The 27,061-nt window shown below is 44.8% G+C and overlaps 1 protein-coding gene across 2 annotated transcripts; it reads right to left on the bottom strand.

Annotated features, from left to right (window-relative positions):
* Window positions 1-1,915: 1,915 nt before the first annotated feature.
* Window positions 1,916-26,492, bottom strand: LOC125715970 (egl nine homolog 1-like). 2 transcript variants are annotated; one of them, XM_048988150.1, is made up of 5 exons: window positions 25,411-26,482; window positions 8,794-8,913; window positions 3,579-3,715; window positions 3,182-3,249; window positions 1,916-2,617 (listed from the first exon to the last, which is right to left on the bottom strand). In XM_048988150.1, exons 1-5 carry the CDS (start codon window positions 26,170-26,172, stop codon window positions 2,559-2,561), a joined length of 1,146 nt encoding a protein of 381 aa, XP_048844107.1. In that variant the 5' UTR covers window positions 26,173-26,482; the 3' UTR covers window positions 1,916-2,558. The 2 variants fall into 2 exon arrangements, 1 of the variants encoding a protein (XP_048844107.1); XR_007384232.1 differs by lacking the exon at window positions 1,916-2,617 and adding an exon at window positions 6,348-6,552 and having other exon boundaries at window positions 25,411-26,492.
* Window positions 26,493-27,061: the final 569 nt, after the last annotated feature.

Below are 27,061 nucleotides of genomic sequence, written 5' to 3'. Positions count from 1 at the left end.
TGCTGCAGATTTCTGGTTACTGTGACATCTTCTTAAATGTTCTCATACTTTAGCAATAAAGGAAATTGTGACACTGGACAAATGACTCCCTTGTCACCTGACAGGGTTCATTGTGCCATCTCAATGCTGAGACTTTTAAATATCACTTTCTATGTGACATTGTTCTCTAAAGTGACTGACAGGTGAGTGTAAATGTGTGTTAAGAAAAAAAACATTCTTCCTAATAGCAGTAGAATACCCTCTCTGAGTAAATGTGTGGTTACTGTTTTATTCCTCGTTAAAGAGCTAAAACAGCAGAACTCAAGTGCAAGGGCAGATGGAGTCCTACTCTACCATTCCAGCACGTAGCCCAGTCCTCAGTCAGGGTATGACATTTCACACAGTATTTCTGCATTAGCTGCCAACCGCATAACTCTATATAGTAGCACATTGCTATTAGCGGTGGTGTTTACAGTACCATCACTCATAAAACACATCTGCTTGGGGCCCCCTGGTTGGCCACAAACTGTCACCACACTGAATACTAACTAAAGTTATTTAAGATATGCTGATGCAGCATGTTCTGCTAACCAGCTACAATCTTCAGGCTGCATTAACTAGCTCTCGAGTTTTGGGAAAATCTAGGGCCCCAGAAACATTAAACTCACCACATTGCTAGTTAACTCATCCCATTACAGTGGCATCTACTGCTGAATGATGAATCATGACACAGTAAATGTTCACAGCATGATTTTTAAAGGAGTGTTGGTTCCTTTTACATCCGATAATGTTTGTATAACTAGGAAATGAGCTTGGAATATGAATCAGTGAAATGCCTGGCTTTGATTGGCTGGCCGTCGCCTCTCTGCCTCTCCTTATGCTCAAGCAGGAATTACTGCAGTGAAATCTTACCGACACGCAGTGGCTTCTCCGACTCTGTGAGCACACTATGGAAAAATCATGGCCCTCCGTGTGTTTAGAGAACGAGCTGCGTCTGAGTTGCCGTGGCGAAGAGTACGGAGCTCTACCTGTAAACTCGGGCCGTCCCAAGCTGAAATCTTTCAGGCTGCAGTCTGACGGCGGTGTGGAGGGATGCAAACCTCTGACCTACTGAGGATCTTAGGGCTATACTGCACCTCACGACAATATCAACACCTCCGTTTGACACTCCTCCAGATTTAAACTGGATTAATTTTCTCAAAACTTTCCCAAAGATCTATCAACCTCTTTCCTTGTGAATGACAAATTATAATTTTCCAGCTGCTGCTGCTGTCACTCGGAATAAGCTCAGAAATTAAGTGCTTGGAAATGTCACTCCCACTACATCTGGGGGTGTTTGAGTTTACTCCACCCTTATAATTCATTATAACAATATTTATACTCATGCAGTAAATATAGGAGTCACACCTGTAGTGTTACATTACATCACTCGGGGAATTTAGCAATGTTCCTGGCATGCATAGGCCTCTGCCCTACGGAGATTTCACTGATGATATGAAGATTATCTTTCTCCAAATATAACTGAAATATTATAACTGGCCACATTTCTGTAGAAACTCCAGAGGGAGGAAAAAAAAAACATCAATGTGCAGTGAAATATCTAATTACCTTGAGAATCCTGGAAATTCCCTGCAAAAATGAACATTTATTGATTCTGCTTAAATGTTATTAGCTTATTTTTCTGAACTGCGCAATTTTCTACCATTTTTCTGCACATAACATTACCCTGATGAGCATTCACTCCTGCTGAAAATTACCACCAACACCAAACGAGTATGAAAAAAAATCAAGCTTAGCGATGCGGGTCTAGGATAACTCTCCTTGCCAGGGGTGAAAGGGCGCAGTACAAATTAAACGATGGGTCCATTTGCCCTTCAATATTCACTCCAAGGTCTTGAAAGACCCAGTTAAAAACAAAAACACAAAGTCATACGAATAAAAATTATTATTCACATTTATTTGATTAGGTCTGAGCAGGAAATAAAGCCAGTCAGCCAGCAGAAGTACATTTCAAAAGACATTTAAAAAAAAATAATGCAACACTGGCAGTTTAACCTTTAAGTCTGCAGCCCCAGACCGGTGATCGTGATGTGGCCATCGCAGGCCATGGACTCGCTATCACCCAGCGAGTCCGAGAGCAGCTGTTCCTCGCGTCACACACGAGGCTCCCCGCTTCTCCTCCTTCCCCATTTCGGTCAGACCGAGAAACTTTTTTGTCGAAAAACAGCTTAACTCACCGACTGAGGTGAACGTGCGAAACTGCACCTTTTGTTCAGCCTTGACGATTATCGCTCGACCTTTTCAAACAAGCCCCCCTCCCCCCGAAAGCACATTCTGCCTTGGTCTGCTTACATGCAAGCAGCTTTCCGGGTAAAACACAAAAAAAATGGCTTGTGCACAGTGCAATGACATCACAACATCATTCAAGGTCAGGGCGCTGATATCCATGCTGGGTCGATGGTTCAGAACAAACATATGACTCCATTTCCATGGCAGTCCATTCCATCCTGCCGTTGCCTTTCACACGACTTGCCTGGATTCCAAAGTCTAGCCTGCCCCCCACCCCCAATCCCCATTCTTCAGGAGCCGGAATCTTCTGCTTTGTTTAGCTCCACTCTCACACCCTTCTCTCCGCCACCTGCAAGACAGGGGGTCGTCGCCCTTTCGGTTACCATGGTACTGCGTGTGGAGACACCCTGGCTATCCTGCAGGCACCTCCAAGCTAAACACTTCGTTCTGCATCTGTGTGTCTAGCGGAAACCTGCTTGTGGTGCTTATACATCTCATGATCACCAAAATAACATGCTTCTAACGAAAATGAATCTCTTTAATGTTATATTTAAGACATTATAAACACTTAAAATGATCTGAACACCACACAGACAAACCACATAACACTACATAGATTTATTCATTTATTCAATGCTTTTCTCCAAAGTAGAGGACAGAATAAAATTTATATGTGATCCCCAAGATTTGAACCCCCAACCTTTGTGTCGTTAGAACTCGAGTTACAGGAACAATGACAGATAAAAACAGATTCAATAGACAGATGAAAGCTACATTGTATTCTAACTCTGTGTGTTGGCATAAAGTTTGTACAAGACAGAGATAAAAATCCAAACTGAAAGCTGCGATTATCTGGGCTGAGTGTAAATATGAGGATTTTTTTTCATAGCTGAAGGCCCCCAGGGTGACGTACCTGTTAGGTATTTCTCCTTGGCTCGGGCTCGCTCCTCAGCATCGAAGTACCACACTGTTATGGCATACCTGATTGGAGGAGACGGTCATCATGACCACGCCTTCCTACCCCAGAAAGCACCTCCCCATCTGGCAGACAGCAAAGCCTTTTACAGTAGGGGGAGTTAAAAGAGCACCCAAGAGTAGTGGTTTTACTGGAATTAATAAGCAGCATGCACACTATGCACTATTCCAGCCACCCTAATGATATCTGAACGTCATTGTTGTATGGAAAGCTTGCCAGCACGATCTTGAAACCCCTCCAAACATATCTGGTGAACGGGCAGATTTATTTAACCCCTAAACTAAGCAAATGTGGAGTGTAGCACATGACTGGTGATGGTGGGGACGATGCTCACCTTGTAGCATACGAGGGCTGCACCTCATGGGGGTTGCGCCGGTCCGACCAGAAGAGCAGCAGCCGGTCGAACTTGGGATCAATGTCGGCAAAGCTGGATTTCCCTTCTGGGAAGATCCGGAGCAGACCTCCATGTTCCTGGGAAAAACAAACAATTGAATTAACGAGTTAGTGTGCTACAACTTTATCCAGTTAAACAAGTCTCACTTCTGCAACCTGATAAACCTTTTACCCAAGCATTGGTGACGGCCAAATGAAGCTTCATGAACCATTTGCTGTATTTTTGAACCAACTAGATGGTGCTCTCTGTTCATAAAATGGCTCAAAACATGCCCCAAAGCAAAGAGCACCACCTAGTGGGGTAAAAGAATACAGCAAATGGTTCATGAAGCTTCATTTGGCCGTCACTACCAAGCATCCATCTATCCAACCGCTTATCCTGCTCAGGGTAGCAGGGACCTTTGACAAACAAACATAGCTGCCCCTTGGCAAATCCCATCCACTTCCATTCTCAGGCAGCGCTAACAGCTGCAGACCCCTACAATCTGCCTGTTCAAGGACATCCTGCCCTTCTCCAAATTAAGAGGAACACTTGGGGAGGGAAGAGGAAATGTTTTTTGAGTGGATGGCACCTGTGGCCAGAAATGGAGGAGGGGGATTCACTGGCCATGCCATTATGTGACGGGAGGGATGAAGGTGGAGAAAGCTGCTGGTCAGGAAACAACCAACTGGGAGACATAATCGGCGGCGCTACAACTGTCTCACTGCTGGTATATACTGTACACAATTGGGAGATGTAGGCAGAGAAGTATCGTTCAGGTGCAGAAAGTACAAATCCGGACTAAGGTTTTGTTTCAACCAACCAGTTGAGTACTCTGTGACTGTGACTTTTTATACTCAACTGTTTGGTTGAAACAAAATCTTGGTCTGGATTTTTACTTTCTGCACCTGAATTGTCCACCTCTGGGTGTAGCAGTAGCTGGTCTTGGGATGTGGGTGGAGGTTGCTTTTTCAATGGTGTGGCTCAAATCATCTACTCCAACCAAAAGCATTCCCAAAAGTGGGTCACTTTGGTGTCACTGACTCACATATGTGAAGGGCTTTGGGCTACCCCCCCTTGGAAATAACTTACACCTCTAACACATATAAGACATGGAAAGATTACTTATTGCTTAACCTTCCACCTAGAAAGCTAGACATCTACCTAGGATTGTAACTTAGACTCTGACCCAGATGAATAATAATAATAACAATGATAACAATAAATTCAACACATAGTATCCCCAGAATACAAACCACTAAGGATTCGAGCTTCCATAACTCAAAGATCAACTTAACAGTCATTTCATGTGGATTCAGTTTTAGCGTAATAACAAAAAGGTCTGCCAGCTGAAACCGCTTTACCTCCTTGAGAAACTGCTACAGCTATTTCAGCCCAAAGCCTATAGGACTCCCACCATCGCTACCCGATGTCCCAGTTTTACCACCAAGCTACTAAAATGTAACAACACCCTGTTTAACAGGCTATCAGAAATTATCCCTTAAGTAAAATCAAACTCCCACCATTATTCGCCTTTTCCGCTCTTGACTTGCTACTTATTCTTAATTCTTAATTTGCTTGTCCGCTAGGAAGTGTAGCTGCCTACTGCATAACTATATAGTAGCACATTGCTATTAGTGGTGGTGCTTAATCCTAGGAGGGTTTATTTATTGCACAATCGCCTTGTGGTACCGTCTTGATGCATTGTTGGTAATAGCGTCCTCTGCTGGACTCTATTATCACACCACTCATATTCAATACACAATATTCTCAAATTGCCCCTTGGGAACAAATAAAGTTTTTTTTATATGATTTCAATACGCTGCATATGGTGATGCGAAATTAACATTGTATGAAAGTAAATTCAAACGGACAGCAATCAGACGATATAAAGTGAAAACAGATATTACTGGATGGGACCCATGCATAGCAAAAGGAAAATGGTTATGAGCTACCTGCTGTCTGATATGATATCGATGTGAAAAGCAAATAAAAGCCACAAAAAGTCTGGAGGTTCAATTTCTGTATTTCTAGCTGGGTGCAAAAACTGAGGAGGATAAAATACGTTGGTGTAGGCCTGTTCATGAGTAAGCATAAGTATAAATCTCATGCTTATTACTTTTGTTTTTATTGCATATTTATCATTATATTATTTTCTCATGTAATGGCAACATTAACCACTTACTAAATAATTTAGGATGTGTTTCCACATCAAATTTTTCCCAAAGTTTTTTTTTTCCCCATTATTGATTTCTTAAGCATGTATACTTTAAGAATTGCCTTTTTAAAATTTGGGCTGGTCAAGATTCATTTTGAGATACCAAAATCTGAAGAATGTCTGTCCGGAGGGGCTACCAGAGATTTCAAAATTTTGCAAGCCCTGGCCTACGTACATGTATTTGAAGGACAGAGAAATTAAACCATTAAATTAATACTGTAATTCTTTGGTCATTCAAAAATATTGCTTGGAAATACACAACTTTGGTGAAGTGTGCTTTGAAGGCATAACTTCCATTTTGACCCACAAGAATAAAGTTACGAGCAGAAACATTTAAGACACAGAAAAAAACAGCTAAACTGGGAAATGCATAGATTTTTAATGAAGCAGTAGGGTCTGGTCTGATTTTATACTCTTCAGATTGGGGACCTGGGATCTGGTTATTAAGATAAAGAAGGATGAACGGGAAGAAGGAGAAAGAGATAACGGCCCGAACATGCTGGCAGACTGACCAGCAGCATTCTCTGGAACCGTGGCTGGACAGAGGCAGCTGGACACTCGCAGAGCGACCGGGAGCATTTCCGAGAAGCGTCTGGTTAAGCAACGGGTCCCGCAAGAAACGCAGCCCGCCGGGCGACGCGGCGGGAGCGAGAGCGGAGTCCTGGACCGCCACTTTAACCGCACCCCCCGAGAGCGCTTAGGCTGTGAGTCAGGCCTCTGAATCAGAGAAAAAACAATGACAAACGGAAACACAAACCGCATTTGATAAAAGGAGAAGCCATGCGGCAACTCCATCGATCCATCGACGCAGGACGGACTGCAAGTATCACTGAACACATATTCATAGATCATCTAAAATTACATAGCGAATGTAATAGTACAGCAGGAACTACAGAGAACCTAAATCAATCAAAGTCTATTCATCAAATGCAGAAACGTATACCGCACAGCTATAGGGTGGCCATATTTTGCTTTACAACTAAAGAGGACACCGAAGGCAGGAGGCAAAGACAGGCGTCACAGCAACACAAAAATGCACACAGACAGTATTCTGATTGTAGGAAGCAAATGTCAACACGTCACAATGCAAAATCCCAGGATTTATAGTCACCCTCATACAGCACTAGATGCAAGCAAGGAAATTAATTTCCCTGAGAGCAGAAAGCAAAGTAAAGGAGAAATAGAAGATAAAAAATAAGATGATAAAAATAAACATATTGTTAGTCTAATATTTTCTATCTGTTAAACTTCGCTAATTCTTATTTTGATGATATTACATATTTTATTTGTCCTTGCATATATACATTTATGACAGAAAATCTTGGGACACTTAATTCAGTAAAAATATTGCAATTTTATTGGTTCTATAAATGTATTAATTTGTATAATATATATATATATATATATATATATATATATATATATATATATATATATTATATTATAAACAATCAGTAGTTTTAAGTAAAACATTAATTTCAAATATTCATTTTAAATTCAAATCTAAATTATAGTTCTAAAGGAGCTGTTAGAAAGTTCATTGACAAGCAGTCTCATTGGGTGCTTTTTAATTAGAAACACATTCGCAATAATATAAAACACCCAATATCTCTGTTTAGTATCCCTTTGGGTGCCAATGACTACAATTGCTATTATTAGGGGGCTGACCCGGTGGTGGGCATCCGATAGCGCGGCACCCTGCAAATAGAAAGCGCATGTGAAGTGCCGCTTATCTGCCTGCAGCATTACGTGATTACGGAGTCACCAGGCGGTACCCGGAACGCGAGCTCGGCCCGGGTACGGAATGTGCCTGCGCGTGAAGCGGGGCCGCCGCTGCCGCTTGTAATTTCACGCCCGTCCACACATACTTTCCAAGGCTGGTGGAGATGTTTCCGCGGCTCTGACGCAGCCCCGCAGCCGGGGTGCGAAGTGCCGACTCAGGCGGTGCCGGCGATTCCGCTGGGTTCACCGAAAAGGCGCTGCTCCGCAGGGCTTCTCCGCTTTCCCCATTTAATGTTACTCGTATTTACATTTATTTATTCAGCAGAACACAGTTTTTATAATGGTGGTTACAGTGTGTAACGTCAGCGTAATAGTAGAGACAAAAAGCTTTGATTTCTGTTCAGGAGAAAATACTGAGCACCAAAATTACCAATAATTCTCACACCTGGCCCAGCAATATCAGTTTTAAAAGTGACTTTGATAACAAGCACTAATTGTCAATAACATAGCAGTGTGACCTCATCCTTCCCACTGACAGTTAAATATTCAAATGAAGGTGTTTCAGCTGAAGTCTAATTGATTTCAATTTAAGATAATTAAGTTTTACCAAAGGGCAACATTTTACCTTACATTTGAGATTATGCAATATTTTTTGGTAGTTTAGTGTTTCCATTTATTTATTTAACAGACACTTTAATCCAAAGAAAGGTAAATTTGAGAGAGCAGGGTCTGCCTGTCCCTGGTGGGGTTAAGGGCCTTTCTCAGGGACCCAATGGTGATGTCAATGGGAAATTAGTCACATTTTGCAGGCAGTTCAGGGCAGCTAGGTGCACCGCGTTGGGTCGCCGTCCCTGCACTCCAGCAGACCGATAAATACAAACGTGCCCCTTTGGTTATACGCGGTTATGGTCACCTGGCGCCCCCGCTATCACCTCCCATGTGTAACCCACACTGTCCTCTCATACCAGGCTGTCGTGACGTTCTGCATTCGGAAATGGATGCCATTCTACTTTAATTAAGCTTTTTGCTTACAGTCATTTCCAAACCGACTGGAACAAAATCACCGGTTGCAACAAATACTCACACAGATGAATGTAGACTTTAAAACAGGTTGAAACATGGAGAAGGTATATAACGCTATTATTATTATTATTATTTGATGATGTTATTCTTGGTTAATAGTACCTATGGAAACAGGAACAAAAGAAGAGTGTGATTAATGCTCACTCCACATACCCGGGAATCCCAGTCTTTGTTGAGATAATATATACATGTGACGCATCTCCCGTCTCCATTTGGGTTGTCTACATGTCGCACGTATCCTGCCCCGTTGCCTGGGTAACACGCCACCATTGCCTACAAAAAAAAAAACAAAAAACAAATAAAAGATAATTAGAAGGTAGGTCGTAGAATAGTACAAAAGCACAGTGGAGAGGTCAATCCATCGCTGAACACTGTGACATTTCAGGATTTTGTCATGTTTTGTCAAGTTGAAATCTGGGGAGGGAAGACAATGGGTTTATCAATCGCTTATTTTTTCAGTAGAAGAGACTACAGTACCACCGATCACCTGAAGGACGACGAGGGCGAGGTGGCAGCCAGTGCTCCTACACGCTTCTCAGGGCCTCTCCGACAGCTCCTGAACCTGCCCTAAGTGGTACCACTTTGCCTAGAGGTTCCTTTAAGTCCAAGATAAGGGTGTGGAAGGCCCGATTGGCGGGGTGGGGCGGGGCAGTGGATGTCGCCGGGCCACGCATCCGCACGCAGAGCATTGTTGTGCACGTTTGTGTACGTTGGCCATTGTCCACCCCCCCCACCCCACCTGAGCCAATGAGCACGCAGACTGCAAACCTGACTGCTACTAAAATAAACCGGTACAATAATACAGAACCGCTGCTTCCTGGTTCTATTTCCCGTTCCGAGAGAAAGGAACCGTCCCCCCCCCCCCCCCCCCATCACAAAAAGCCCATTTCAACTGTAGACCCAAGACAAATAAAAGGTAAAGTAACACTGTTCTGCAAGACAAGGTGATCACATTCTTTGTTTAGGTACAGCCAGATACTCTGAATCGCTCACAGAAACACGCACTGCACAAACAGGTGTGTACCTGGTGGCCTCACTTATCCGTTTACACATTTTAGTTATTAATAATGTCAGCACATATGTGCAGTTCCAACCCCGTCGGTTTTAAATCTGGAAATGCACCAGGATCTGGAATTTTCCCCTTAAGTTTCATTTGAGGCACTCTGGCCCAGGCTCAGTTATTGGGTGGAAAACATCAGAGATCATCGAAATCAAGCATCAGTCCATAAGGCAGATAACCTCTCACCGCGATTTCATCACTTTTGCCTCTGCTTTCGTTGCTTGGCCATTTAAAAACAAGGCATTCATACACCAGCAGGAGCGGGAGACAGCATGAAATGGGAGGCCTGGAGAGGCAGGCGTGACCCCGGGATCCACCGCAAGGCACATCTCTGAGAAACACCTGCCTAAGCTGGACTGTCTGTCAAACTGGAAACATGGGTCTCCCACGTTAAATCCCACACATATGTTAAATCATGCACAAGATACGCAACACCACTCCGGTCTAACAAAACTCTTTCAAGAATCTTAAATAATAAAGATCAGTCTTAAGAACCAAGCCTGCACGTCTCTTTATGAATATCCTGTACACTGAGCTATCTGTCAGAGTACAGAGGTGTTGGGATTAACTGCTGTTCAGCCAGAAGACGCCACTACAGGAATGCGACAGAGCCAGGAATGCGACAGTAAAAAAACTACAGAACAACATGGTTATTACTCATTTTATGCTCTTTTTTTAAACCATTTTACATTATACTTTTTTTGTATTTTGCTTACTGCTAACAGAGGTCGCATGATAAATACTCTGAATAAATAATCATAAATAATGCAGGTCCCCCCGTTACCCTCGAGCGAGAGACCGGCCTACTTCAGCCGGCACGGTGAGGACTTTTAATTAAGTCTGAGCTCACAGGTCAAGGGGCCCCTTGTGTTGGACCCGGAGGCGCATGCTGACGACTTTCCCAGCCTGACACCAGGATGTTTGGGGTCCGCCTCCGGCTCACAGCAGCACATCCGGGCCACTTCCCTGCGCACACAAGGCGGGGGTTAGGGTGGGGGGGGCTTTCTGTCTGGAGCTGGGCCGACCGCGGTGAGCTCCGTTTTGGTCACCATTTATGGCCCAATGGGCATGAAGGAGGGCAGCCCGGGAAGGCCCCACCTGGTCGCTTTCAAAGGGACCCCGGAACCGGGGGGCTGAGATCACCGCGATTGCGGGCCACCTTTTCAAGCCGCGGGCAGAACCTGCGTCAGACGGGCCGTTTGACGCACACGATCTGGGCCCGGCCGCGAACGCAACCTGTGGCAACACGGCCCTCGGCGTATTTACATTCCGCGGCCGCGTTGGCGCGCGTGAGCCAGCGAGTGGGGGGCCACGTTGGGGTCCTGCGAGCCGCCTGGCAAAGGGGCCCCATATGGGCGGACTGGGGGGCCCGAGACCCCCCCCCCCCCACCAAGTCATGCACCATGTTCTTGCCGGGAGCGCAGCCACTGCCTGCGAGAGCAGTGAACTGACATAAACCCCGCGGCTGCTGGCCTCCTGCCCAACAGGCTGCATTCTAATGATCGTGCTACGTGCGGTGCGTGAGGCAGGCCGCCGAGCCGCTAGCAGGCCTGGCACCGGGGGCATGCCGACCAGTAAACACATTCGTCTCTGTAACAGATGAGTGGGGGATTGCAGGAGGGGGGAGGTGATGGGGGCCGGGCTACAAGCGCTATAACAGATGCACACATGTTGGCTTGTCATTTATCACTTGCTTATTTCATGCCATTCACTTTAAAACGGGCTGCCACTTCCCCCTGTGTGAGGCACAGAGATCCTAGTCATTTAAAGTGTCTTTGGTTAAAGTTTCATTCACATATTTATGGGTGAAAACAGACCAGGGTAACCTTTTACAGTATTACTCAAATGACGGCTCGGATCCCACCACCGAAACTTCGAATATGTTTTTTTTTGTGGCAGCTGTTCCCCCCCCCCCCCCCCCCCAGGGGGCCCGAGTGCAACAGCAACAAGCTTCTGGGGTTAATGAATTATCCTGCCTGAGCCACATGGGATTAGTGACAGTGCGAAAGTCCAGTTCACTGTAAGTGTGTGTGTGTGTGTGTGTGTGTGTGTGCGCGAGAGCGTGTGCGTGCATGCATGCATGCATGCGTTTGCTAGCTTAGACCCAAAGCTACTTTTTAATTGAAAAGTTTTAATTTATACCAGGATACAATCTACATACAGGCCACTCAAATGTAGGCTTCCAGTGTACTTGGCATTACTTTTCAAATAAACAATGGTCATATTCAATTTGAAATTCTAAATTTCTTACCATAATGGTGTTTTGAAAAACAGAAAATTTTATGATATGGCGCCAGAGCAGGAACATAAAAGCACCTAAACCCAAACATTACAGACTCGCACTTATCTTACTGTAAATCTGGTTGCAAGCCACACCGGTATATCAAAGAGTGAGAGCACAGGCCCGGAAAATCTCATCAGACCAGGACGCTGTGATTTTTCCCAGCTCAGGCAGCTGAGAGCCTGTCACCTGCCGAAACAAGACCGACCGTTGGCTCCATCCGAAGTCGATCCGATTTGGGCTGGGTGCGACCAGCCCAGGTACCCCCAGGACTGTTAGGAAAACATCCGGATAATCACAACACACCGCCGATTTCACACCAGCTCCTATCCGCTCTGCGTTTTGGCCCAAAGTCCTGACGTCTCCTGTCTCAGCTGGCTCAATCCGGAGATGAGTAGGATGTAGGATGTAAACAACAGCTACAGACAGGCTGGGAGTGAGATGCTGACGCAGTACCAGTGTATCTGCAGGCCAGAATGTAAACAGCAGCGTCTGCCATTCTGCCGTACTGTACAGGTGACGTGTGACAGGGAGGAAGAGATGATTGCTGGCCATCGGGACTGGCCGAGATCAGTGACAGACACAGCTAGAACCAGAGATTATGCACCGGAGTTGGGGGGGTGGGGGGGTGCATAATCTCTTCAATATCTCTGCCGCCAGATGCAGTTCTCCTCTGGCCCCGAAACCTGCCCGTGTGGAAATGGACACTGTAGCAGAATAGTGAAGATCGGTGTGGTGAAGGCCTCCGTCATGCTTTGGTCAGGAAAATCACCCCCCCCCCCCAACGCGCTGCGGCTGTTTGCAGCATTGTGGGTCGAGGGGGCAGCGGGGGTGGGGTGGGGGGGGAGTACACAGGAAAAGCCCACGAACAACAAGCTTAGAGCTCAACCGAAATCACGAGGCCGAGACCCAACCGAGAGGAAGAGGATGTGGTTGGAGTCACCAGGTAGCAGACAGAGAGGAGGGCAGGGGGCACATATTGTAAGAAATTAATTACACATCTATACATCCATCAAGATCTAACTGCTTAACCCTGTCAGGGTCACAAGTAATGTATCATCATCATCATCAAACAGTCATTCATCAGAAGCTCAGCCTAGCCATACCTGTGCCTAGTCAACCCCTCAAAATGTTTGGAATGTGCTACAGGCCTTTCCCTGCTTTGGACAAAAGCTTCTGCTAAATAAAAGTGAAAGCAAATGCAATAATAATTATTATTATAATAGTAAAAGTTACACCTTAAAAAAGTTACATTGCAAACATTTACAATAATTGAAAGAAAACAAAATAACTCTTTAAAAAGCATAGCTTGCCTATGATGTTGATGTTTTTCTGTTGTACACTATCATTTTTAAATGTACATTTTTAACTCTGGGTTAGCAAGATTACCAAGGTCCTATGTAAATAATAAGGTAAAACTAAATTATAAACCGACTTTTTTCTTCTGAATGGAATTCCAGGTCTGTCATCACGACATAAGCCAATAGACAGACATCAACTTACAGCAATCTTCCAGCTCTCTCTTTAACATAAACAATTACTCATAGAAACTTAACAGCAAAACAGATGTATAATATTGAAAAAAAAAACTGGTCATGTCATTTACAATTAACTATGTAGGCCGATGAATGATCAGGGGTTGCTGGCTATCACAGGTGCAGCCTTTCATATGTGATTATACGACATTTCCTTCTCGCAGATTCCTCGCTAAACATCTGCCCCAGGGGACGGGCCTTGCAAATGTCTGCTGTGGTAACAGGTTTTCCAGGTCAGAAAGAGGATTTTTTTCCCCATAAATAAAAAAAACAACGCAGGAGGGACAGTTCCTGTTTTGTGAGACATTTTGAGAAGGTTTCTCAACTGTACTCTGAACTCTACAGAGAAGGTTCATACGTGCACCTCTACACGATAGCACAGAACCTTCTCTGTGACCTCCTTCCCTCTGATTCACTCCTCTCCTCAGCCATCCATGCAGAAAGGCACACTTTCACAAGAAGTGATTTATTTATATACCAAAAACACTGCTGCAGGACACGTATTTAGAACCTCGCATTGTGCAGTACCACTTACCGCCCAGTCATATTGCCAAACGCGACCCCCTTCCGAATTGCGCTTTTGTTGAAAACAACCAACATTTTCAATGAGTTACATTGCCGGATTTTCACGGAAAACGACACAGGACACTCTAAAGTGTGAACTTCTCATCGTACCACTAAGAGCAAGACCCTCGGGTAACCTTTTTTGCGTGACACCGTCAGCAAAGGTGGATTCCTAATTTAGCAGTTTTTACAAAGCGGGTTCTGACATCGAGTCTCGACTGGATCCCTTAGCTAGAAATGAAGTCTACGCCTTGGCATTCTGTACAGGAACTAACGACATCAAACTAATGACACTGAACAATCTGTGGTATTAAAGTGGAGCTTCTTTCCAAGATCTACACTGTGTTTGGTTCCTCGGTGCTGTTTCGTAGAGAGGATATCACATAATAATAATAATAATAATAATAATACATTTTATTTAAAAGCGCCTTTCAAGACACTCAAGGGCACTGTACACAACAAATGATAAAACAAACATAAAAGGAGATAATTAACATAATCCTTAAAAAACAATCCAAAATAAGAAGACAGATTCAAAAAATGGTTATATGGAATAAGCAGTTTTAAACAAGTGAGTTTTGAGTCTAGATTTAAACAGAGGAAGAGAAGTAATGTTTGTAATGTCGGGAGGAAGCGAATTCCAGAGCCGGGGAGCAGAGCAGCAGAAAGCCCTGCTCCCCATAGTGGCAAGACGGTGGGAAGGGACAGAGAGAAGAAGAGAGGAAGAGGATCTGAGGCAGCGAGATGGAATGGCGACCTGAACCAAATCAGACAAATATGGAGGGGAGAGGTGGTGTATGGCCTTAAATGTATACAGGAGGATTTTGAAATTGATGCGATATTTAACTGGTAGCCAGTGAAGCTGTATAATATACAAACAGCTCCTAGACTGTTACCCTTAGACTTGTGGGAAGCACAGAAGCAAGCCTTTGTCGGGATGACCTCGCCTCTAAGACTGAACATCTTCATCTAGCCTGGAGGAGAACCTCTAAATCTAGTAAAGCTGTTCGCTTGATCAGTCAGAACATTATCCACATCTATTTCAAAAATGCACGTGGTGGGCGGGGGGGGGGGGAGTATTATATATTTTGTGAATACTTAATGAATACATTATGAAGGTGCACTGAATGCTCTATGAATGCATTATGAATGTGCAGTTAATGTAAAGCGTTACCCAACACACTCAAGGACACCAGAAAAAGAGCCGTAAATGGCGTAGAAAACGCAGCCACACTCACAGGTATTAGCGCTGCAGCGTTAGCAGCGACCTGCATCCCACGTGCGTCCGCCTGCAGCCCGCTCTGCCGTTTCCCCACATTTACATTACTTATGGGTAAATGCACTGATAAGCACCTTTCCTCATAAACCGTTTTGTTTTGCCAAGTTGTAGGCGTAGGCGTTCCGACTCGGGCGCCTGGCCTGGATCCTCCTCAGCCAGGTCATCCAGCCTACAGATCAGATATCAGGGAAATAATCACATGTCTGTTCCAGGCATTTAGCCAAAAATACATTTTTTTTTTTGGGGGGGGGGGGGGGGGGGGGGGGGTCCCGACCAGAAGACGGAAGCAAATTTCAAGGGGGGTTTCAACGTCGTGATTTTACTGACTGCCTACGTGCCTGATTAGTAGCTGACAAATTTCAGGCAGAGAGGTGGTGGTGGTGGGGGGTGCAAACCCATTATTTTACTATGTGGCTACATGCCTAGTCTGTTCCATTTAAACAGGTTTAGTAATTATGTGCCTCAAAAGAAGAAAAACAAACCTCGTTTCCTAATAGTTGCACAACCGATTCATACCAGCCGCTTCCATTTCCTTCTCCAAACAGGCCCGCGTCTCTGACCTCTGGCAGCGGGGTCTGAAAGGGCCCCACACCTTCGCTCTCTGCCCCCGTTAGAGAGGTGGGTCAGCTGATGTGGTTGCTAATTTACAGGTCCTCATGAGACTGGGACAAAAGCGGAGGGACAACTGTAGACGTCACACCGAGCCGATGGCAGCACTCACACGCGAGCCTGATCTTTTGACACAGGAACTCGGGAACCATGACACACTAGAACTTGGGCCATAAGCAACTAAAGGTGGAGTGAATCCCGTCGACACAATGCCAAGTGAACCAAGAATCGCCCAGACAACCTCGGACAGCCTACGCACACTACGTTTAGGTAACAGACAGGATACGGACTCCAGCTCGAAAAACATTCCGTATCCAAACATTGAGCAATTAAACACTTTTATGCAATCTTCCCTGAAGCCAAAACAATGCACCTTTTATAGGTTCTCTAAGTAGCAAAATAAAGATAAAATGAAAATGAAGGAAGGGTTTGAAGTCTTTCCAAAAATGTCTCAGAGAATAAGAATGTTTGGCGTGACTCTGGTGTGCAGTAATATTCAGGCTGCAGTTGGTTTGTGTGGAATACTGACATAGCGCTTTACTCACCTGGTCTATTAGGAGTAATTAGTAATAATCATCATAAAAATGTGCTTCTGTCATATGGGACATAATCTTAGAGCTTCCAAAACAGAAATAGGTGTTTTGGTCGGTGATATGAACACTGGTGATCACCCAGTGATTCACAATGAAAAAAACATTTCTGTGGTTTTTGGAAATACGGACAGCAGCTTCCTCCTTTCATGCCTCCCAGACTGTCTTTCTGGGCGCTGGGCAGAAATGTGTGCTGTCCTCCAGGGTCATGCAGAGGGTCTAATCCAGTGACTAGGTCACCACAGCAGCAGCATCAAACAAACCAAACCTAATGTCTCCCATAAACAGCCACCGACAAGGAAGTTAAAACGAAAAGGTTTTCTTTTGTTCAGTAGAGCTAAAATCTGGCACACAAGGCAAGGAGCAAACGAAACAGCCACCGACAAGGAAGTTAAAACGAAAAGGTTTTGTTTTGTTCAGCAGAACTAAAATCTGACACACAAGGGAAACACAGTCAGTGTAAAAACAGGAATTTGCACAGTGCAATTTTATGTCAAGCGGCTTAACGGCGACAATGGTGCAGTTCAGGACAGAGTGTACCCGTTTGCGAAATGCCCATGGCGTAGTGGGCCCGGGGCACGAGGCCTGCCCAGGGAACCCCACCTCAGTGGAGTGGTAATGCACAGGAGGGCAGGAGGGCGTGCGGGGGGTCAGGGGAAGAGGGGAACAGGAGGAGGAAGAGGGAAGTGACCAGGCGCGCAGGGAGATGGGAGACAGCAGAGGGGGAGGCCAAGTGTGAAATGGACCAAACTCCAGATGTATTGGTCTGGGCTGAAGGACCAGACACAGCGCGAACAGGCAGGCACCGGCTTCCACACTGGGGTGCAGGAGCTGGACAAGTCAGGCAGCCTCAGCCACATGTTCTGTGATGATACAGGGTAACTGAGCAATCACACAGGGCTGCAAGCAGAGATAGGGACACCGATCTGACCCGCGGCGAGGATGCAGTGAGTCAGGGTCACCGAGCTCTCTGGGTCACCGCGTTTCACCAAGCGGACAAAACCAATCCTGCCAGAATGGTCGTTTGGGGTCACAAAGACCACATCAGATGTCCATCTCTACATACCAAGGTTATGTAAAATTCAGAAATTGTGAAATGTTTCAATTGAACTGGCCACATCCCACAGGATGTTGAATTTGAATGACAGGAAGAAGAATTCAATTATTTTCAATTCAAAAATATTCAATGTAAACACATAACTCAGGAATATCATTTAATCTAGCAAAACCTAAATAATAATAATTTTTAAAATGATGTTCTACATGGTAGATGCATACACTGAACTCATATATGACTAGTGGGCCAAGTATATTTATATTTGTATGATTGTGAGTGAAAAATTCTTACATTTGGTTTATGTTGGTCCTCTAAATCCTTTTTCATGGGTACATGCATATTGTTTTTGCATGTTGAACTGTTGGTGTGTTAGTAGGGCCGTCCGTTTTAACTAAAAACATCCATTACCTAAAAAATAAATCACCATTCTTAGTTTTGATGCAATTTAGCAGATGAATTACACATACCTTCCAGAGCTGAGAGATGTTTAACTTACCTTTAAAATATGGAGCCTTCTCTACACTGCAGGGGGCAAAAAGATACTATAATTCAGAGTACTTTCTTTTTTTTACTACCGGTTTTGTGGGAAAACACTCAACTTTTCCTATTAAAAATGCACCATGGTGCACAAAATGACAGTTAATTTTATAGGTGATACTCCAAGTGTTACATTCTTCAATTCTGGATAACATTACACATACACATTTTGTATTAGAGTCAACAACACTAAATACCAATTAATAAAAATAAACTTTTACACTTAATTCTAAAGTGCACTGGTATGCCACATTTTTGACGTGTATCATTCCTGCTCAGTTAAAAATTAAATAAAGCAAGTCGGGGGTTTATCCCGAGAGCCTGACCATGATAACAGGTTTGAAGATGGATGTATAGATAGACGGACGGATGGGTTTCAGTTTTTTTTGGCCAGATTTGGAACAAAAAACATAAGGAAACAGTGCTATCGTTTAATTCTGGCTCTCAAGATAATTATTAAATTACCAAACGGGAAATTTCAACGCAGTTTGATTTATTTAAATTTTGCAAGTTTTTACCAAAAATTACAAGGTCAGACTATAGAAAATAATCTTTCCTGCATCACAGATGTCACACAAAGACTCGAGGATGTGTAGGATATGGATACCTTCCCCATGTGCAACTAGAAACCCGTAATTTACCTCCGGTGTCCCTAATAAAACTGCTATGCCTAGCATTAACCTGATATATGATCTTACAATCTTCACTGCATGCTGAATGTGATTTACAGGGAGCAGAAAAACACAAAAAGCTTAGGGTGATGCAGACTCCTGGTTTGGATTACCTTTCTAACAGGGACAGAGCAGAAACTTGGGAGTATTACAGCTACTCAGTGCTACTGACTGCGAATACACCGACTCACAGAAACAGATTTATTACCCAATGGCTCAGCAGAGGTGCCACAAAATGAAGAAGCCCATCCCGGCCCCTCCCCCCCCCCACCTACAGTCCCCCCCCCCCACCTACAGTCCCCACCCACTCTCAGGATTTCACCCAGACATTACCTCACACCCCAACACATCAGGACGAGTATTTTCATGGAGTGGCTTGGCCCTAGTGGGCTAGAAATGGGGTGGACCGCCCACCCGCCCCAGGGCCTTATGGGTAGAGCCGGATCCCACAGTGGAGACCGTAGAGTGACCCTTTCCTGTAAACGCTTGTTGCCCGGAAGCACAGCCGGGGGGTAACATGAAGGAGCGTGGTCTAATGCAAACAGTCCGTCAGCAGAGGAGAAACGCGTTTCAAAGAACAGGTGGTACGGCAGGGCCGGGAATACGATCACACCCGTTTATATAACCGGTAAAGGGCGGGAGGAAGAGTGGAGCGAGCCAGCATCACACAGACAGCACGCACAGTCTGGATCTTCATACAGGGCTTTTCTTTGTGCAAATGTGTCACGCTGATGTACAATTACAAAACCCACTATTGTCTTATTTTAACAGGCTAGAACCAGGGTTAAAAAAATAAAATGAAATCACTGAAATTATTGATTGGAGTTGGTAAAATACACATTTCTTACACAGTGACGTTTTATTGTCTCTGTCCACATGAACAGCAGTAACAGGAGGAAAATCGGAGTGCTGTTCGCATCCCAGTTTAACGCCAAACGTGGCTCTGAGGTTCCCTCCCCCTTCCTGAGGTTCCCTCCCCCTTCCTGAGGGTCGGCACAGCCCGCGAAGCACATCGGCTCATGGTAACCCGGCGACTACGAACGCAGACTCCAGAACCGCCGCTCTCCATGAGGCAGCTCAGCCATGCCCACCTCTTCAGAACCACCAGGGCTCGTTCTTCCTGTCAGCTGACTCTGGCACAGGAAGTAGCTCTCCAGTGTTGCTTTTCACTGACAGTAGCTGCCCGGCAGTCTTTAATGAATATTCAAAGCTGCAGAGGTGTCCGCTTTCCTGTCCCGCTGTCTCTCCTTTGTGTCGGTGGACAGGGGGGGGGGCGGTTCCTTCCTGGCCATACCATAATAACAAGCAGCTTCCTCAGGCTACAAGTCACCAAGAGAGGCAGCGATGCCCCGTAGTGATGACTGTGGGCTATGGTTTCATTTCTCTTTAAAGATCAGTGTTTGTACACTGCACGAGGGCTCGGGTTCGAGGAGTGGCCGATCAGAACAAAACAGCACATGCTTCAGCCAGAATGACAAAATACACAATTAGATACCTGGACGGGTCTCCAAAGGCTGTGCAGTGGTCCTGGTCCGACAGACCTATTTTATGCCAATAATTAGGTTATTATGTCATTATCAGGCCTGTAATGTTCAGGACTGTGGGTACAGTGAACATGGACTGCTCAGCCGTGTGCTGCAAGTGTGAGAAAGGCAGGAGTGTCCTATCTCAAGCAGAGAAAGCAAAAGCAAAAGCAAACCCCAAACCCTAACCCACCCGCGAGCTGACGTGTGTGAGACAGAGAAGCCTGGCACATCTTCAGCCGCAAACTAAGCAACCCCTCTGCTTTCTCAAGGGTAACCTTGGATGTCAGCCTTAGACAAACTCCTACGGGATGTTAGAGAATGTCCCCGTAGAGCTGAACATATACGACAGGGTGGGAAAACAGAGACGGTCAAGTAAGCTCATAAAAACAGACTCTACACGCACTCTCTCTAGTTACCACGTGCCCTGTCAGTTCAGCATCCTTAAATAAAAATTCCCTGTATAAGGATTGAGGGCTGGATTAATGAGTTTGAACTTCAATCTGAAGTTCTGCCTGTACGCGCCCCCCCCCCCCCCCCCCCACATCTTTTATAGAGGGAAACAGGAAGGGACGTGTCGTGCCAGCCAGCCATCGTTTCCACAGACGCGGACAGGGCCCCCCCCCCCCACGCGGCAGGCCAAGCAAACAAACCAAGTTCTTTGTGGAGGGAGAAAGGCTTTATTTGGGGGTGGGGGGGGTGGGGAACAATAAAAACAACACAGTGACGCTCTAACACAGGGGAAAGGGTGTCATGGGGGGGGGGGGGTGTAGCATGTGATTTACAATGAAAAAACCAAAGTCATCCCTCCATCCATTTTTCCAGTAACTGCTTATCCAGTACACAGTGAGCCTGGAGTTTATACCGGAAAGTACAGAATATAAGACAGGGGGTGCACACACAGACAGGACACACAGACAGGACACACACAGACAGGACACACACAGACAGGACACACATACACACACACACACACACACACACACACACACACACACACACACACACACACAGACAGGACACACACAGACAGGACACACACAGACAGGACACACACACAGGACACCCACACACACACACACACACAGACAGGACACACATGCACACACACACACACAGACAGGACACAGACAGTCAGGATACACATCAACACACAGGCAGGACACACACGTACACAGATGCACACACACACAGTCACACAGACAAACACTAAGCAAACTAAAAAGCCCAGTCAAACTCAATGCATGTTGTGTGACTTTTTTTTTTTGGGGGGGGGGGGGGGGGGGCATGCAAACTGCACACACAGAGAGTGAGCGCGGGAAACGAACTTGTGGATGGGGTGTGAAGTGACAGTGCTAACCAATAAACCACCACCCCAAATGGGAAAAAGATAAAGAGACAGTAATACTAAAAGCTAAAGCTGAGGCAGAGCTAGTGCGCAGACCTGCATGCGGACCTGCACTCTTCTTAGGAGCTGGGGGCAGCGACCTAAAAGAGCTGGACTACAACCCAACTTAGATTCAAATTTAGTACCTGTCACCAGCATCTTGGCTTAAAAAAGGTAAAGGCTTAGAAAAACAACACAAAACATGCTGAGAAAGATCCAACAGTTTATCCTGTCAAATGTTATGGGTGCTACTCGTCATACCTGTGCCCAGTCTTTAAAATATGGCTAGTGTAACACCCAGAGAAATCCTGGATTTAGTCACTAAAAGACGGCTTTGCTTTACTTAACACCATTTTCTTTTAAATACAACATTACCATTTAAATATTTCATATGTAATCTCCCCGCCCCAGTAAATCTCAACCATAGTCATAATGAATTAAAACTAGCAGACACACACACTGCACACCACCAATACACACTCACACACACCACAAAAACACACCGCACATCATTAACACACACACACACACACACAATACACACAGACTGACACAGACAGGCACACTAACACCACCATGGTCTGTGTGTGTATCCCATCCCTAGTTATAATGTGTACCACCTTGCCTCATAATATCAAAGTAGCAGCAGATTCAGACGTGGTATATTAAGAATGATCACCAAACCTCCAAAGAGCCCGATCAGCGCAGCAGAGACACTGAAGCTGAACCGTCAGGGCGTAAGAAGGATGAGACATTCTGGCTTGTGTCCTTTCCATTAAAACACAAGACAGCTGCCACTGTCGGTCAACCCACTAGGCGACATCGGGGTCCCTAGAGCCCCGGGCCACAACTCAGTGACGAGGGGAGGCTCCGCTGAAGCTGACCTAGAGTTCCACTTGGCCCTTCACTGGTATTACAGAGCTGTACGGACTTGCTTCCAGATATCTTGGAGCAAGTTGGCCCCGATTTAAACGCGCCTCAATTAGATGATTAACGGAAATATTAGTCATTAAGGTAGCAGCATGCGGTTATGGGTGCGAAAATATGCTGAAGAACCTGAATTATCCATTGGAGCCAACCCGGCCCGAATTTAGGGTCAGACGGGAGATGAGGCGCTCGCACGCGACCTGGGCGGGCCGAGGAAAATCCACTCTAACACGGATAGGGGTAGGGTGGGCGGGGGGGCTCTCGACTGGATATATGGCAGCGTCGGGTGGCTCGTTGGAGGGGCGCCGGGGGTCCAACGCAAAACTGTTCATTCACACAGAGGTCATAAAAATGTGATTTGTGGAACATTCTAGATCAAATAATATGGACAGAAAAGGACAGGATCTTTCAGTCAATAATGAAGCTTATTAACTGAGAAATAAGCGTGGTATCTGGAGTAAGTGAACTTATTTCTATGTCCAAAAATATCATATTTTAATTATGTTTCATTTTCATGACAATAAAGGACATTTTTTCACTTTTTTCCTAACCTGTGTCTTGTCGTTATTTCTTTCAAAAACCACTCCGGAATTATCCGTTGAAACGCAATGGTTTTGACTACAAATATTGGTAAAATTCATCCTCAATTTCCTCATAGAATGCTACAAAACCAGTAAACTATAGGTACCAAGAAAAAGAAAAGAAAATAAGCAGATTTGTAGCAAAATCCCACAGGCAAAAACCAGCCATGGAAATGAAAATGAGGTTCGGGTCAGGCGGTACAACAACAGCCGTATCTCAAAAACTGTTAAATATAATTATAATTGTATGTCTTTATTTGGTATCAAAATAAAACATTCTGGCTTGTTAAATCCAAGCTTGGCTAGTATTCAATTTTTTTTAATCCAATATTACTTAAAGTTGGACGAAAACAGACCAAAAAAAACTATGCTATTACCGCCACAAAAAAATAATGTTTCCATCTTTTAATTGGAATGAAACGTCAGTAATTCAGCAATTAGCATGGAAAATCTAGCGTTAAACATTCATTTGAAGTAAGCAAAATATGCTTCTCTTTGAATTTAATTATACATAATATCAAACTTGCTTGCTATGGCCCGAGTTGGCTGCGTATATATATATTTAAAGGCTCATGTGTGCATTTATCACTATGGAATCAAACCCATGCATATTTTTTTAAAAAAAGAGAATAAAACTGTAGTTTTGTGATGCATACATTTTAAAAGGTGAGATTACTGTACTTGTAACTAAAGTTACGATGTGTTTTTTTTCTTCATTTTTGGTTTTTACAAAAAGCTATGACAAAAAAAAAATTATATATTAAACTATTGTTTTTCAATGGCTTTCTCCCCCAGATAACTGAAATTTCCTGTACTTTGTCTAAAACGAACTGATAATTACACTGCAGGATACGTAAAGATGCTGCCAGTCATAAAAAACCATAACATTCCCGCTCCAAGCGTACCGTTTGCCTCACTTACGTTATGCAATTTATGCATTATTATCCCGATAATACAGGTTTTCCCTCAATGAATTTCGTTTTCCTTTTCGCGAATGCTGTTGTTTAAAACAAACAAAAACGTACTCAGCCGCATGCTCCCGACTAAGACCGACTGATGATAAGCGGTACATAAAGAAATAACGCTCATACTAAAAAACGACACATATTATAACATGTACGTGTTTTTTAAATAGATTTCCAGACGGTGTCCTGTTACATTAGCTACAGGCAGAAACTTCACCGGAGCTACTGTAATGAATAAGTACAAAAACCGACACGTGCAAAGTGGCACGTACGGATCACTGTATACTAAGCAAATAATTTAATAACAAGTACTTACAGCTACAGAAACATAACTATGTGTCATACTTTACCATGTGTTTTGCATGCTCTAGTCGTTTGTCCCAAGCATAATTCGTGTTTTGCTAATCCTACTTTAAAATCGATTTCTAGATTTTTATTATTAAGGTTAATATAGCAATATATTACAGTTATAATAAGGATAAGGAATGCATGAAAAATTCAGAGGAAAACGAGTTACCTCTTCAAAGCGGACAGTAACCTGCGCAAAAACGCCCGATAGGCAGCGTGACACGCTGTCAGTCAGTCAGACCCCCCGAGCGCTCGCTTTTCACGTGCGTGTTTTCGTGTAGCACGGCAAACTGTAAAACCTGCAAAAACTGATGGGGAAAATCTAAAAACACAGGCAAAACCTGGCAGTGCATCAAAGTAAAACTAAATAAATCGTCACTCTGATAACATTTTACTAGTCAGGCGTAGCGACTAAAGCAGTCTTTTGCGTTTTCAAAAGGCGTGGAAATGCACCCATGCAAAGTTTCGATCTATTCTCGTTAATTTCCCACCTGTTTTACCTCTGCAAAATTGCCAGATCAGACGTACTTGAAATTATGATACACAAAAGTGCAATTTTACATTTCATACGTTTTGCACAATGGAGCACAATTGAGAACTTCACAGTCAAAGTAATTATTTACTATCGGTTTTAGACATTTGGTGGTGTGTTACCCTTCATGCACGGTACGGCAGAAATTTCATTTTCAGTTTATAGACTAGGCCTCCTTTGATAATAAACAATAAATATTATTATACAGTACTATCAAAGTTCTGAAGGCAAAAAAATCTACCGTATTGTTGAACAAAAACGCGCAATTGAATTGTAAACCATGCGTATGCTAAGACGGAGAAAAATTCACTTTCGTATACTCACCTTCGTCCTCCCGTTAATTTTGTAGCTTTCTAGTTTTCCATTGCAGTGCCTGACCACGTCGTCCATGCAGCTCATAAGAAAAGATATGTTCTCGCATCCCGGCTCCTTCCCTTCGATCCAGGTGATTTTGTCTCCTCGTATGTCTGTGGAAGAGTCGCTTTTTTGACTGACTAACTGTCCGTCAGTGAATCTGCCGGTTTTGCGGAGGGCGAGCACGTTCGCCAAGATGCTCATCCCGATCTCCTCTCCTAGGAAGTCGTCAACCACACACATGCCGTGCTTGTTCATACATTGCACTATATATATTGCAAGTTTCTGCGTATTTGGTTTTGATTGTCCGTTCTTTTTGAGGTTATTACTAACGCCTTGTTTGGTTCCCGCTTGCCTGCTGTCACATAAACTAGCCGATCCCTCCGTAGAAGTAATAAGTTCTTTCACCCCATCCCCATCCCCCGGCGGATTGAGCGGCTCCGTGCCAAGCGCGCTTTGCGCGGACGTGCTGCTCGCTTCCCCGCCGTTCTTCTGCAACAGCAGGCGGGATGCGTGCTCTTCGGGCTGCTTTAACACCTGCGGCTTGTCGGCCTCCTTGCACACCAGCTTGTGCTTTTTCCAGTGCTGTTTCTGGTGCTCCTTGCTGCAGTAGAAGGAGCTCCGGCACCGGGCGCATTTCAGCAGGTTCTCCATCCTACCGCACAGCTGGCAGTACTGCCGCTCGCCCTCGGAGTCCGGAGCGCTCTTCTCTCTGGCGCTGCCCGCCTCCATGGCTGCTCCGCTGCGGCGCTGCCCCTTTAAATCCGCAGCCGTCCGCACGCTGCTGCAGGCGAAAAGGAAAGCCGGCCTTTTTCCGTTCGCGGAGACAGCAGTCTCATCACATACCACGGGATGCCATTCTTTTTACAATAATTACTATTTTACGTGTATAAGTGATACTAACACTTGGCTGGACAAGCGCCGCGTTTCTTCTGACTGCCTGCCGAGTTGCGCCACAGTGCCAGCCCGGATCAGGGCTCCGCTCGCAACCCGAGGACACCCCTGCGGTGACGTCAGTAGATGGGGCGGGGCCAGCCCGAAGCAGCTCTGCCGGCTGTCGATGCCCCATTCATGGGAAGCACCGCCGGCCCCCCTACGCTCCAGCTGAGTCACGCTCTGCCGGACTGACGCATGCCTCAAAGCCGCGGCCTGATCCGGGCTGGCATTGCTGCGGTGCCTGTGAAACAGGAGAACGTACTTAGGCACCCACCTTCGGAGCCAAGGTACAAAATGTACACCTGCTTCAGAACTGGGGTAATCAGCTTCCAGAATTAGTATTACAAGAGGTGATGAATAAGATTACATCAAATTCATTATTTTGTATTATTTTTATATGGTAATGCGTGGGATAGCAATATTAATTTGCCACAAATGAATCCAGTGAAATAACAGTAATGAAATGCAGCGCGGGTGTGTTACAAATATTAAAATATTATTAGTTAATATGATGTTAGTGAAGTATTTAATCTAACTGAATTGTAGTGAAACGTCAATTGTTATTATTATTATTATTATCATCCGTAGTAGTTCTTCCGGGATACAGTGCTAACTCAACTACACATCTCAATCTTTCCTCTAAGATCTGTGTCTTATTTGCAGACATATGTCACGTGCACGTCTG

Source organism: Brienomyrus brachyistius, chromosome 20, assembly GCF_023856365.1.
Source record: "Brienomyrus brachyistius isolate T26 chromosome 20, BBRACH_0.4, whole genome shotgun sequence".
NCBI lineage: Eukaryota > Metazoa > Chordata > Actinopteri > Osteoglossiformes > Mormyridae > Brienomyrus > Brienomyrus brachyistius.
Note: the sequence above shows the minus strand (reverse complement) of the source record. Positions and strands in the feature narration are given on the sequence as shown.